The sequence below is a fragment of the Trifolium pratense genome, linkage group LG1 (genome assembly GCF_020283565.1).
Source record: "Trifolium pratense cultivar HEN17-A07 linkage group LG1, ARS_RC_1.1, whole genome shotgun sequence".
Lineage (NCBI taxonomy): Eukaryota > Viridiplantae > Streptophyta > Magnoliopsida > Fabales > Fabaceae > Trifolium > Trifolium pratense.
The window spans coordinates 46,601,808-46,616,890 of record NC_060059.1 but is presented as its reverse complement, the minus strand read 5'-3'; the positions used below and the strand labels follow the sequence as shown (position 1 = coordinate 46,616,890).

The 15,083-nt window shown below is 42.6% G+C and overlaps 1 protein-coding gene across 4 annotated transcripts; it reads right to left on the bottom strand.

The window, feature by feature from the left end:
• LOC123905050 (actin-depolymerizing factor 1) lies at nt 1-2,857 on the bottom strand. Of its 4 annotated transcripts, XM_045954693.1 has the most exons (4): nt 2,579-2,726; nt 1,875-1,916; nt 481-746; nt 1-368 (listed from the first exon to the last, which is right to left on the bottom strand). In XM_045954693.1, the coding sequence occupies exons 3-4, from the start codon at nt 726-728 to the stop codon at nt 218-220; spliced, it is 399 nt and encodes a 132-aa protein (XP_045810649.1). In that variant the 5' UTR covers nt 729-746; nt 1,875-1,916; nt 2,579-2,726; the 3' UTR covers nt 1-217. The 4 variants fall into 4 exon arrangements, with proteins under 4 accessions (XP_045810649.1, XP_045810625.1, XP_045810640.1 ...); XM_045954669.1 differs by lacking the exons at nt 1,875-1,916; nt 2,579-2,726 and adding an exon at nt 2,743-2,857; XM_045954684.1 differs by lacking the exons at nt 1,875-1,916; nt 2,579-2,726 and adding an exon at nt 2,752-2,857.
• Between the last annotated feature and the right edge of the window lie 12,226 nt (nt 2,858-15,083).

Below are 15,083 nucleotides of genomic sequence, written 5' to 3'. Positions count from 1 at the left end.
TTAATCAATTAGTAAGCACATGACTATATGTTTAAAAATGACACAAACACAGATTGTATATGCCACAAACCATAACATAGGAACAATATATAGAAGCTTAAGGTGCAATAGACATCATGTCAAAAACTTGGAAAATCAAGTCTGTAATTAACCAAGTTGACCATCAGTCAAACTATAGACAAATTCCACATGAAAATTCCTATTCAATCAGAATAGTTTAATTGGCACGGCTTTGGAATACATCAAGACCCATCTCAGTAGGATCAGTTGCTTGCAATTCAATTTGAATTCCATCAAGCTCCCTCTTGAACCTTTCTTTGGAGCTAGCATAAATCATCTTGCTCCTTACCCTAGAAGTATCAGGGCACCTTCAAACAAAAGCAACAAAATAATAGACTTAGATTAAAATCAATCCTAAAAAATGGAGTATCCAAACTTAAAATTTAACTGTTGCTTCAAGAGCAAAAAAGTTAACATTACCAAGCTATGAAGAAAATTCTGCTTTTCTGGCAATTCTCCTCGGTGACAAAATCAAAATCATAAACAGCATACCGACACTCGTCAGCAGGAAGATTGGCAGTGAAATCATCATAACCATTTGCAGGCTCGCCAACCTTGTCCACAACAACTTGCTTCTGCTTCTCCTCAATCTTATAAATGATATACCGGTAGGTTCTCTTTGCCTTGAGCTCCAAAAATTTTAACTTGCACTCATCATTCACAGCCATACCGGATGCCGCGTTTGCCTGTAAAGTTTCAAAACATCACATACATCAACAAGCAGATCGTGATTAACGCATGGCAATTTCACAATACACACTTGCGACCCCTCAAATATGCAGCAGATCAACAACCCCATTGCAATACATTATATAGCATTATCAATTGGAATAAATTTATCAGATGGTCCAAATTTAAAGCTCGGTAAATAAATAAACATCAAAAATCACTAATTAAAATTGGATGGCTAAGATCTTCCTACAACCACTATTTGATAGCAGGGAATCCATTTCCTGACTTTTTTACGAAAAGGGTGTAATTTTTACATTATATTACCAAACAGGTGTAGTTTTTTAAAAATTTACCAAAAGGGTGTAAGTCGTAGTTGCCATGTACGACTTACACACCACTCTATATTTTTTTTTTCCAGCTTATAAGCAAAGTCGTGGATGGCAGCCACGACTTTGATTTTTTTTTTTTTTCAAAAATAGGTAAGACCGATGACTTGAGACAGATTAACAGTGTTATGGATGAGGATGATAATGGGAAAATGATATTGATATCAATCAAGAACCCACACCGCAACCACAAAGACGCGGTAGAAAGAGAGGTGGAATCGTGCATGTTGAACAAGAACGAAGAGTTTTACCACAAAGAAATAGAAGAAGACCTAATTGCAGAACTGAATCTCAACACTAGACCTTTTTGTAATGAAATTTATTTCATTTCAAGTTATTTGAATTATGTGAAATATTTACTTATAGCTTTTTATTGAATTTTATTAAAACATGGTTTGTAAAACAAAAACGAAAAAATTAAATCGTACTTCATATATACCACTTACCTATTTTTTAAAAAATAAAAATAAAAAACTTGAAAGTCGTCAATGGCAGTGACAACTTTCATTAAAAATTGAAAAAACTCAAAGTCGTGGCTGCCATCCACGACTTTGCTTATAAGCTGGAAAAAAAAATATGGCAGTGGTGTGTAAGTCGTCCATGGTAACGACGACTTACACCCTTTTGGTAAATTTTTAAAAAACTGCACTTGTTTGGTAATATAATGTAAAAACTACACCCTTTTGGTAAAAAAGTCCCATTTCCCTCATCGACATATGCAAGTATGCAATCAATCATCAATCAAGCCCAGATTACCTATAGTCAGAAATTCCGATAGTTACTGCAGTCAACTAATCCCTGTCATCAAATATAAATGGATGATTCACATTGTAAGTTAGACAAATCAATCTTAACCATCCAATTTTCATCAACAGCCGAGATCATAACTGCAGTGATAGCTAACCACAAAGAATCCATTTCTTTCAAAATCAAACAAACAATTCACTATCACAATCATCATCACTACAGAACCAGCAAAATCAAGTGGTTCAAATACAGTGGTGAAAAAGCACTTCTAATCAACCAAACGATCCAATGAAACTAATCGCTGCTACACAATCATGCAAAAGCAGATTCAACACTCAATTCAATACAAAAATCAGATCTATCAGTGAAAATAAAATAAGCAAATAAGCACTTATCAAAACACAAAATAATTTATAATCTTCTATTCTACTCTATTTAGTGTTGATCAATCAGATGGACCTCAAATCCAAATCAAACTCCACAAAAACAGAATCAATAACTTCCAAAAACGGTTCAAAAACAAAACATTCAAGAACGCGATGAACAAATATTGCTGAGAAATTTCTATCAAAACTCCCAATCACTCATCGGTTTTGGTTGGGAACTGCAATTGAGTGATTTTAGCGAAAATTCACAGTTATGAAAAACAGCAAAGAAAAAAAATGCAGACAAAAAGAGCGCGAAGAGTGTGATGAAGAAAAAAAAAAACTAACCATTTCTTTTTCTCGGCTTGAAACTTGATAAGAAATGGTTCGTTCAAGAAAGGAATGAAAGAAAAATAATATGTTGATAATGGTTTGGAGAAATTGAAATTTTATTTATAGAGAGAAATGGAATGTGAAATTGGGAATAGTAATGGGAGAATAAATAGTGCCACCTGTCGTACCATGCGTGTGAAAATTGATCGTGCTTTTGACTTGTTTGGCTTGAATTGAATGAATCTATCGGCTCAGTTTCTGTGCGTCACAAAAACGGCATCACTTATTCTTTATGGGTAATGTTAACTTGTGCCCTAAGGGCACATGTTAAGCTACCTAAAAATAGAAATATAGCATTTAATGATACAAAGAATTTAATGTTTAGATAATTAAATACACCACAAGTACAATAAATTTTTTCCATATTTATCTTCTTAACATGTGCCCTTAAGGGCACAAGTTAACATTCTCCATTCTTTATTGAGACCAGCCGCAGTTATGCGTCAGTTTTTGTATCATCTTTATATATAGTTATAATTACCTAAAATTAGGGTGTTAAAAGTGAGCCGGTGATGGCCGGCCCATCAATCCACGGTCTTGAATGATCGGGGCCTCAAAAACATAACCTAACATGCAAAATATCAATTAAACATGGATAATGGTGCTCTAACACATCAAAATGACATAAAAATATATTGAATAAACAGGGAAAAAAAAAAGTAAAATCAAATGTGTCGAGTAGACCCATTACCCACATGGCCCCGATTGGGCTTGATTATGGACATCCAAATAATAATTGGGTCGGGTCAGTATGGCCCATTTACTTTGTTTAGCCCACCAGGCTGGCCCGAGCCGGGTCATTTGACTGCTCTAGGTGCTCTACCTAGAACCATGCATATAGACTATTTGTTATAGGTTTTTTTTTATAAAAAAATAGATTTTTATTTGTATTTTAAAAATGGATTTTTTTTAGAAATTTACTCAAAAATAATAAAAGTTATTTCAAACTCATTTTACATAAGTTAAAAAAATGAAAATTTGGCATTCACTAACTTAAATATTTATTGTTAGATATTTTACATAGTAAAAATCAAGTTTGTCAAAACCGGACCGGCCGGTCGAATCGTGAACCAGCCCTATATCCGGTCCGGTTAGTGCTAAAAACCGTTGTGCAAACCAACCGGAACAAAACTGTTTGAACCGGCACCGAACCGGAACAAAACCGGTGAACTGGCCGGTCTGACGGTTCAACGGTCTGATTTTTTTTATCAGATCAAGATTCAAAACACGTCTTTTTTCAGTTTCTGTTTTTTTTTTTTTAATAAAACATATCATTTCTATACCAGAAAAAAAAATTAAACAATGATTTCATTGTAAAAAAAGAAAAAAAATAAGAAGAAGAATAAAACAGATCAAAATAATATTGTTTTGATTCTCAAAAGAAAGAGAAGAAGAGGAGAAAATGGTATGTTCTTTGAGTTCTTTTTAAGAATCTTGTTGTAGAATAAAGAGATGAGATAAAACTTAGTGTATTATGGTAATCCATATGCATAGAGAAACAAAGTTGTCAATAGATGAAAGAAGATTCAGAAAAAAAATAACTGATATGTTGCAGTTTGCAAAGGGGGCGGCTGCTGATCATCATGCAAGAAAGGGAAGACTAGGGTTTTTTACTTTCCTAGGATAAAAAGGATTTCTTATATATATGTCTTTACAATATACTACATTGGACTTATTGGTAAAGATGTTTTTTTTTTTATATAAGCCCACATTCACTTTTTTCTTTCAAATAAACAAAATTTATAATGATCGATGATTTCATAATTTATTTTAAATATAGTCCTTTTTTTTACGCATATAAGTTTTTTTTTTTTTACAAACACATATAAGTTTATTTTATCTTATAAAAAAAAACATATAAGTTTTAATAATTATGTATTTTTTACTATTTTATATATTATTTAAAAATAAAAATATATATTTAATAAAAAACGGTCCGACCCGATTGAACCCCGGTCCGACCAATTGAACCTTGAACCAGTGAGTGCGCCGGTTCAATGGCCGGTCCGGTTCTGATTACCTTGGTAAAAATCACATATTTTTCCAAAATGACATCTTTAAAAAATAATAGCTTTTTTTTTAACCTAGTTAGATTGGTCTAGTGATGTTGGTTTGGGTCCTTGGAGTATGCTCCTCTTAAGGTCCATACAGAGCAAAAAAAAAAACTCTGGCTTTAAATGGAACCCCCGCAAGTGGACGGTGGGATTGGTCCCCTCAAATTAATCGGTCTTAGGACCGGATACCGAGTTTTAAAAAAAAATTGTTAAGAGATTTTTTCAAAATTTTAGTATCCAAATAAAACTTATAACAAAATGATAAAATATTTAAAATTACATTTTAAGATAAATACATACAACTCTTGTACTACTGTGAAAAAGAAGAAAGAAAAAAAAAACTTGTAATATTACAATTATAATAGAGTAACTAATAATAATATATAATGTCTTAAAAGAAACCCCATATCTCCCTCTGAAACGCACATTGCGACTTAACACAACCTCCACTCCAACTCCATTGCCACCGTCTGCAACTCCTTTGTTTTCAGCCTCCAACTTTCATTGTGTAGCCTCTTGCTCCACAACCATTAACCATGTAGCCGAGATGGGTGGTGGAGCGATGAGAGCTCCTTGACCTCCGCACCACCTTCTTCACCCCTGTAGGGGTTGTGACTCCATCAGCGAAGCCTCCCCGGTCGGGCTCTGTGTTTTGCGGTGGCCGCTGCGCCGACGGTTGGGGATTTGGATTTTATGTGAACCACGACTACGGCCACCGAAAATCCAAATCCCCAACCGTCGGCGCATCGGCCACCGAAAAACACAAAGCCAGACCGGCGAGGCTTCGCTGGCGAAGTCACAACCCCTACAAGGGTGAAGAAGGTGGTGTGGAGGTCAAGCAACTCTCATCGCCCCACCACCCATCTTTTAAGACATTATGTGAACCACGACTGCGATCCTGAACATCGATAGTTGTGTTTGGTGGTCGGTTTGCATCTCAAATGCGTTTGTGTGTGTGGTGCTTGTCGCCATGAAACCGCGGAATGATCTATCACCGGTGGTTGGTAGATAAGGAGAAACAAAACACCCCTTCTCATATGGTAGGATTGTTTCTTTGCATAAGATAGCGATTCTAGCCACTGTTGTTCTGGACTCAGAAAGGAGGTCGCCTCCATTGCCACTTTTGCCACAGGGTGTTTTCATTGGATCGTTTCTGTGTTGGCAGTCGAATTTATATCTTTGTGTGTTGTATTGTTGGAAGGTACCCACGAGTTAGATTCATCAAGACCCAATTCGGCCTGATTTGCTCGAAAGGGCTATGTGTGTAGGTATTGTCGTGTTGACGGTAGTAGTCGTTGGTGTTTTTGCTAAATTTGCTGCTCGTGGGGTTCGGCCACACATTGACTGACCATCCCTCGATCTAGCTTTCAATGGGTTCTGGGTTTCTTCAACAAGATTGGATTGGTCATAGGTTGATAGATGTCACTTTGTCGAGTCTATCTATCATCTGTTGATTTCAAATTGTTTAGCTTGAAAAAACATCATGCTTGGTGCCTGTTGCGGGGAGTAGTGGGTATGTGGGCCGTTCCGTGTTGATGGTCGATGGATTCACCTCAAATGTCAGGCTCTTCTATTTAGTCATAGGATTAATTAGAAGCTGGTTTATTTTCTTGTTCTACGCGTTTTTGTGGACGCCCCGAGTTAGATATATGTCCCCGAGTTATTGTATATATCTTTTTTTTCTTTTTTATTAATAATGAGTTATAGGTAGAGGACGGAGAAGGATATGGATGCCAACTAAGTTGAGATGTTTATCACTACCTTAATATCTAAATGCTCTTAATTTATAAAAGGCTTAAATATAAAAATCATCCCTGCAATTACACATTGTTTTGTTTTGATTTTTATCCCTGTAAAATAAAAAGTTTGATTTTAGTCCCTGCAAAATCTCTAAAATTTTAAAAAAGTCTCTAAAGTGGATTTTTTGCTGACATGTCAAATTGTTGATTATTTGGTGGATACTGAGTAGGATTTGTTGATGACGTAGATACTTACAAGTTACATGTAATTTTCATTTAATTTTTAAATTGAAAATTACATTTATTATTTTCCAAAAAAACAAAAATAAATTGAAAAATAAAAATTTAATTAATATATTAAAAAAAACACTGGAATGTACAAAAATAAAATAAACAAAACAATTGCTTATGCTTCTGTCAAAAAAAAATTGCTTATGCTTCCTCCATTTTTCAACCCACCAAAAATGGCTTCCGCCGCCAATTTTCGGTGTGAGCACAAGGTCTCATGCACCCTCCAATCTTACATGTATATGCGTGTACCACATGGTCGCTGCTGTGAACACCCTCGTACAGGTCCGTCGTCGTTGCCGGTTTGATACAAGTCGCCGGCGACGGGAGTATCTCAGGCAGGGTCGTTGTTACCGGCAAAATTATGGTTAATTTGATGAGAGTTTACAACTGTGTTTTGTTTGAATTGAAAAAATTGGCAGGTAGCAAAATTATGGCTAATTTGATAAAGGTTTAGAACTGTGTTTAATTTGAATTGTAAAATCTGACAAGGGCTAGCGAAATTGGGTTTAGTTTGATAAGAAAACTTCACAGCAGAACTTTGAAGAAACACTTCATCCCTCTGTTGCCGTTCAAAAAAGAAAGAAAAAACTTCATCCCTTTGTTGTAATGGTGATTCTGCTGAAGGGGTTGAGAAGGTTGAGACTTGAGACCCCTATCTATTTTTAATATACAAATTTTTTATTTTTATTTTGTTTTTTCTGAAAAATGAAATGTAATTTTTAATTTTAAAGTTAAATGAAAATTATATGTAAATATATACGTCATCAACAAATCCTACTCAGCATCCGCTAAATCATCAATAATTTGACATGTAAGCAAAAAGTTCACCTCAAGGATCTATTTAAAAATTTTGAGATTTTACAAGGATTAAAATCAAACTTTTTATTTTACAGTGATTGAAATCAAACCAAAACGTAATTGTATGAACTATTTTCATATTTAAGCTTTAGAAAAAAAAAATGTAATCCTTAATATATTAAGACACAATTTTTCCCTCCAAAAGCTCCAATTAGTCCGACTAATTCCAATTTCAATGTTTCTACTAGGATTGACGGGGAAAACATCTCCTCGACATGCGGGCCTGGACCTTAAGTCATTACTCTTATGCCTAGGAGCAACGACTTGGGGGGCTCCTGTTCTGGACTGAGCCAGGAGCTGGCCCAATCGCTTATGCCCGACATTTGGGGCACAGCCCAATAAGGGGAGACTTCCCCGACACGTCAGCCAGTGACGTGCCCTGCTCGACACAACGGATAGGCAGCACGTTAAACACGTGCTTATCTATCCATGCATGTTGATCCATTCTACCGTAGCTTAACAGCTAAGCAGCCCGTTTAACACGTGCCCATTTATCCAACCACATCTGTCACGGAGCTTATCCTTTACCCGCGAATAGCGGAACGACTCCAACCAAGATAGAGGCAAATAACGGCCTCCCCTACGATAGAGGGACTATCTTGGCAGTTGAGTCTATTGGGCCGGTTATCCCGGCCCAATAGACCAACCTTTGGCCCAGCGCTGGGGGCACTATATAAGCTCTCCTAGACAGGAGAGCCAGGTATTCTAAACCATTACTCACTATACTTTCTCTCTCTTCTCTTGTATCTCTCATTCTCTTGCTGACTTAAGCATCGGAGTGCCTGCAGGTACAAACCCCCCTTCGGTGTGGACGATTGCTCAACGGACCAGCCACCAACCTCTTGTGATCATCAGGTTAGATCAGTGGCGCCGTCTGTGGGAACTGAGTTCCTCCCCTTCTTTTGTCTTCATTCAAGACTCTAAATATCAAAACTGATTCCGTTTTTCAACAAACAACTTTCATCATGGCTAGTTCATCACAACAACTCAACACCAATACCGGCGATGAGAACGTTCTCAACGTTCCACCCTCTCCGCCGCCGCAGCATAACACTGTCTTATCACCGGTGCGTGACGATGCCACCACAACACATGGTCCAGAAAGCGACCCCCGCGACGGCCGAGAAACCTCTGTCTCGTCCGATGAAGAGGACGTTGAGCTCTTGACCAAGCGTCAAACGGGCAAGCGCCCGCAACTTAAATAGGAGACTCCGGCAAACAATGCCGGGCAGGCCGTAACTTTGGCTAATTCTGAGATCGCAGCCTTAATCGCTGCCTTAAAGCAAACAATTGAGTCTATGCAAGCTCAAGGTCGTTGACTGGACGAGCAGAGTGAAAGAATCGCCGCGCTGGAAAGGAGCCGACGCCGCAGAAAGACCAACTCTCCCCCGCGGAGACACCAGGCTACTCCTTCCCCTCCCCGTCCGGCGGCTGTCAAACATCGACGCCCCGACCTAGAGAGGGTCGAAGTTTCTCCTCGGAAGACAGAGCGTACCCCCCCCCCCCCCCCCATCGCGAGGGTAGGCTCTCCCCGGGCAAGAAAGGGAAACAAGAAGCTCCGCGCCGCCATTCACCTCAAGGTTTGGCGCTGATGACCAAGCAGGGCGCGTCGGGCAGCTACCATCTCCGAGGACTATTCTCCCAACGGGAGTGACGAGGGCGATCCCCGATGCCCCATTTCCAAAGGCGTCTTGAAGGCGCATATTCCAAAGGGCTTCGAGAGACCTCCTACGCTCCCCGCGTACGATGGTTTGACCGACCCCGATGATCACACAGCTAATGTCAACGCTAACCTGGATTTCAGGAATATTAGCGGTGCCATTAGGTGCAGACTTTTCCCGACCACACTGAGGAAGGGAGCGATGGCATGGTACCAAAGCCTGCCCCCTCAATCTATCCACTCGTGGAGGGACCTTACAGACCAGTTCTGTAGACACTTCACTGCTTCCCACAAGCACCCAAAAACTGTGCATGCCTTGGAGGCCATATACCAAGCCGAGGAAGAAACTCTCCGCAATTTCGTCGAGAGGTTCAATAAAGAAGCCGTGCAGGTCGAGACGACCAACAATATGAAGAAGTATTTGCTGCAGAGGGGCCTTCGCCCGGGCAGCGATTTTGCCAAAGCTGTTGGCATTGAAAAGCCACCCACCTAGGACGACCTCCTCGAAAAAGCTCAAAAGTACATTCAATACGAGGAGGTCCAGGCAGCTGATGTCGCCCGCCTCGCCCGACCCGGAAGCAGCCACCCTGCCCGCGAATCCACTCATAGGAGCGATGATACGGGCGGCGACAGGGGAAGCGACAGAGGCGGCGATAGGAGCGGCGAAAGGGGGAGAGATATAAGGAGGGGCGAGAGACGAGAACCTCGTGGCCCTCCAAGCACGTTCAGCGCTTACACCCCCCTCGTCAAATCACGGGCTAAAGTATTCGCTGAAGTCCACACCTCCGAATTCAACAGAGCAGGAGTAAAGTGGCCAAAGCCAACCCCCCTAAAGCCCGGCCAAGATAAGAGTAGGTATTGCAAATACCACAAAAGTTATGGTCACAGAACCGATGACTGCATCCAACTGAAGGATGCTATTGAAATTATGATAAGGAACGGACAGCTGAAAGAGTTCGTTAAAAGAAACAACGACCCTCGACCAGAGGCCGCGGAAGCTCGCGCCGTCGAGGAGGTAATTCCTCAACCAGCCGGGCAGAGCAGTACCAAGAAGATCGCCATGAGCGTATCCCGGCCCGAAGATTTTGCTATCCCCAGCTGTTTCGGGGACATCTATACTGGTCCTACGCTTAGCACGTGGGACTATTTTACAGACTCGTTCGTCATATCCGGTGGTCGTATGGACAAGCACACCATCGGATCAATAAAAAGAAAATTCGAGGAGCTCATCGACACGTCCTCGAACATGAACGCAACGCTGGACAAGGCGAAGGGGCGATCTATGCCTTTAGCCTTCTATCTCGAGGAGCTGCCCGGAGGGACAGCCAACTTTCAAATTCCCCTCCTCGTCCGGGCAGACATGGCCAACATGGATGTTCGTCGGGTCCTCATCGATCCAGGGAGCTCCTGCGACATCATGTACGCTAGCCTTTTCAAAACTTTGCAGCTGGACGAAACACATCTCACCCCATACTTGGGCTCAGATCTCACAGGATTCAACGGGGAAACTACTAGGCCTTGGGGCTATGTCGACCTCATCGTCACCTTTGGCTCCGAGGAAACTGCCAAGTCGATCAGGGTCAAATTCTTGGTCGTAGACTGCCCCTGCCTCTACCAGTGCATCATCGGCAGGACGGCCATAGCAGACCTGATCGCTGTCCCCTCCACTGCTCACCTGAAGATGAAGTACTATACTTCCAAAGGGCAGGTTGCTACTCTGCACGGGGACATTGAAGCTGCGAGGAGGTGCTTCGAGGCAGCATCTAAGGGCAACAACTTCGTTGGCAAAGCCCCTGAACCAAAGAAGCCGAAGCCCTCCCCGGAATCACAACCAAGGCTACCCGCACCAAACGTGAGCTCTGTTGATCTCGACAGCCGCACCTCCAAGAAAGAGCATAAGGAGGAGAAAAAGCTGCGGAAGGAGGAGAAGGAGTCTGATGAGGCGAGCAAAGAGCATTACCGCCCCATTCCAGACGGAGACTTCGAGATAGTCCAGTTCGGCGAGGACCCAGCTAAAGGAGTCAAGATTGGCACAGGTCTCCCCGACTTGGCAAGGAAGCAGCTGAAAGCTTGCCTGAGAGAAAATGCTGACCTGTTCGCATTGCACGCTGCTGATATGCCCGGGCTGGATCCAAACATCGCGTGTCATCAACTCACTGTCGACCCACTTGCTAGTGCTGTAGTGCAACGTAGGCTTAGGCAGTCTCCCGAAAAAGCGGAGGCTGCTGAAAAAGCTGTAAAAGACCTCTTAGAGGCAAATTTTATTTCTGAAGCCAGATACACTACCTGGTTGTCCAACGTTGTACTCGTTAAAAAATCTAATGGAAAATGGAGAATGTGTGTTGACTATACCGATCTCAATAGGGCTTGCCCTAAAGATTCCTATCATTTACCTTGCATTGATAAATTAGTTGATAATTCCTCCGGTTTTAAATTATTGTCTTTTATGGATGCATATTCAGGATACAATCAAATCCCAATGGCTGTGGCCGACAGGGAAAAAATAGCTTTCATGACTGAGTCGGGCAACTATTACTACAACGTAATGCCCTTCGGTCTAAAAAACGCTGGTGCTACATACCAGCGAATGATGAACAAGGTGTTCTGGGGAGAAATAGGCGATATGCTCGAAGTCTACATGGACGACATGATCGTAAAATCCCACGAGGAAATCGATCATACCGCCCATCTACGTAAGGTCTTCGAGCAGGCCAGAAAAAATAACATGCGATTCAACCTAGAAAAGTGCACCTTCGGGGTGCGGGCAGGAAAGTTCCTCGGATTCTATTTAACAGAACGAGGAATCGAAGCCAACCCTGACAAGTGTCGCGCCTTTACCGAGCTCCCAACTCCGAGCAACAAAAAATCGATCCAAACCCTGAACGGAATGCTGACCTAATTATCTCGCTTGGTAGCAAAATCTGCTCAACACGCATTACCCCTCTTCAAATTACTAAGGAAAGAAGCTGTGTTCGAATGGACGGACGAGTGCGAGCAGGCCCTCCAACATCTGAAGAAAGCCCTGTCCGAACCCCCAGTCCTCTCACGCCCGGATGTCGAGGAGGTATTATACATTTACCTCTCTGTCGCATCTGAGGCCGTCAGCGCAGCTCTTGTCCGCGAAACAACGGAAGGACAAAAACCAGTGTACTTTACGAGCAAGGCTCTCCAGGGGCCCGAACTCAGATATCAACAAATCGAGAAGGTGGCCCTTGCCTTGATAAACGCATCAAGAAGACTACGTCACTACTTCCTAGCACACACAATCGTAGTCCGAACCGACCAACCCATCAAGTCACTGCTTGGTCGACCAGACATGGCGGGCAAGATGCTCAAATGGTCCCTCGAGCTTTCCGAATTCGACATTCGTTACGAAAGCAGAAAAACAATAAATCACAAGTCCTAGCAGACTTCGTGGCCGAAATGACGAGTCCATCCTCCACGACAAGCGAGGCAGACAAATGGACAATATTCGTCGACGGAGCATCGAGCGCCACGGGAGCAGGAGCAGGAATTATCCTGCAAAACAAAAACGGGATCATAATCGAAGTATCCCTAGCACTATCCTTCCCGACATCGAACAACCAGGCAGAGTACGAGGCCTTCCTATCAGGACTATGGTTGGCCGAGGACATGGAGGCAAAAGAAATCAAAATCTACACAGATTCACAACTTGTTGCTTCACAAGTGTTGGGAGAATATCAAGCCAAAAATGATAATCTCTCTGAATATTTAGCATTAGTGAAAGAAAAAATCACTAAGTTCGAGTCCGTGGAGGTGCAACACGTTCCACGCGAGCACAACAAACGGGCAGACATCCTGTCCAAACTGGCGAGCACAAAAAAGAAAGGCGGAAACAAATCCGTCATTCAGGAAATACTCCCTCGACCAAGCATCGAGAAGCCGACCAACATCCTCGACGTAAATGTCATCGGCGACAAAAACTGCTGGATGACCCCCATTTACAACTTCCTCGCGAATGGAACCCTTCCAGCCGACCAGAAGGAAGCAGCAATCGTTAGACGTCGAGCATGCACCTACGTTATCCTCGACGGAAAATTATACAGGAGAGGATTCTCAATTCCGCTCCTAAAATGTGTCGACGAGGAAACAGTCGACTACATCCTTCGCGAGGTACACGAGGGGATCAACGCCCAACACCTGGGAGGGAGATCGCTAGCCAGGAAAGCTCTCCGAGCAGGATACTACTGGCCCACCATGCAGCAAGACGCCAAAGAACATGTCAACGACATGGGGATATGCACTTAGCTCCTCCCCATGAGCTCAAATCTATGTCGTCGCCATGGCCCTTCGCTTGGTGGGGCATGGATATACTTGGCCCTTTCACAAAGGGACTCCACCAAAACAAGTTTCTAATAGTCGCCGTGGACTACTTCACCAAGTGGGTAGAGGCTGAACCCCTCTCCGACATAACGTCGTTCAGGATACTCCGTTTCTTCAAACGTGACGTACTCTGCCGATTTGGGATACCACAAGCCGTTGTTACGGACAACGAAACACAATTCACGGACAAAGGATTCCAAGACTTCCTCGCTGCCCTGGGGACCAAGCAACATTTCACTTCCGTGGAACACCCCCAAACTAACGGGCAAGCCGAGGCCGCCAACAGAGTAATCCTGCGCGGCCTACGACGAAGATTGGACCAAAATAAAAAGAAATGGGTCGAGGAGCTCGAAAGCATCCTTTGGGCCTATCGCACAACACCACACTCCACGACCGGGGAGACTCCATTTCGAATGGTATATGGAACAGAAGCAGTCATCCCCGTGGAGGTTGGCGAGCCATCTCGCCGAACCGAGCAACCGCTCGAAGAAGAAATGAACGACGAAGCTCTTCGTGAAGAGCTTGATCTCGTCGAAGAGATTCGTATGGGGGCATCCCTTCGGGAAGCCACCCTTAAACAAAAAATAGCTGCCCGACCTGACGTTAAAGTCATCAAAAGAGAATTCGAAGTGGGTAGCCTCGTCCTAAGACGAAATGCTAAGGACTCCCAGGATGGTAAACTGGCAGCCAACTGGGAAGGACCATATCGCGTCATCAACAAAACAGAAAATGGCGCATATTATCTCGAGGATCTTCGAGGAAAGAAACTTCCTCGACCTTGGAACACACAAAAATTAAAACAATATTATAGCTAAGTTATTGCCAAACTAAAAAACATTACTAAAAGGCTGCTCGGACCCTCTAGCAACGAGCCCGACACCTCGACAACGGAAAGCACGCGGGCACACGTGCTCGATCCAATAATTGAAAAGGAGATACTCTGGCTCAGGAAGGGCAGAGCGTCTCCCTGACGGGGATGACCTTTGAGACAAGCCCCTCGTCTTTCGTGCCAAGGCTTAACGCCCAGCTCGCGATGGGAAGTTCAAGCCGCGGGGGCGGGCACACCAACGTGTCGGCATCCGTATTAGCCTCAGAAACAACTCTAGGCGCTTAGACAGTTCCGTAAACTCTCTAAGTTAAAACCGAGGACGATCTCCTCGACGAAACGCGCTCGAAACGAAAACTTGCAAATATAAAAAATGGTTCTGTCGAGCAAATATACAAATATCAAAACCAAAAAATTTGTTAAGTTAAAAACGAGCAAGCATAAAGACATGCATAACACATTACAAACAGGCATAACTTAGCAAAAAACAAAAGCAATAATTTAAACATACACACGAGGAGGATGAAACAAACGAGCATGATTAATAAAACGGGCACTGTCATAAAACACCGAGCATAAAATCCACTTGTTCAAAATATTACATAACCGGGCATGCAGGCCCCTAAAATTTGTTATAAAATAAAAGGACAAATAAATTACAAGTCAAAGGCGCGCAGGCAGAAACAGC

Excerpts from the sequence above, each read along its gene's own strand:
- LOC123905050 (XM_045954669.1), bottom strand. Across the intron at positions 369-480 it reads AGAATTTTCTTCATAGCTTG|GTGCCCTGATACTTCTAGGG; the intron begins GTAATGTTAACT and ends TTTTGTTTGAAG.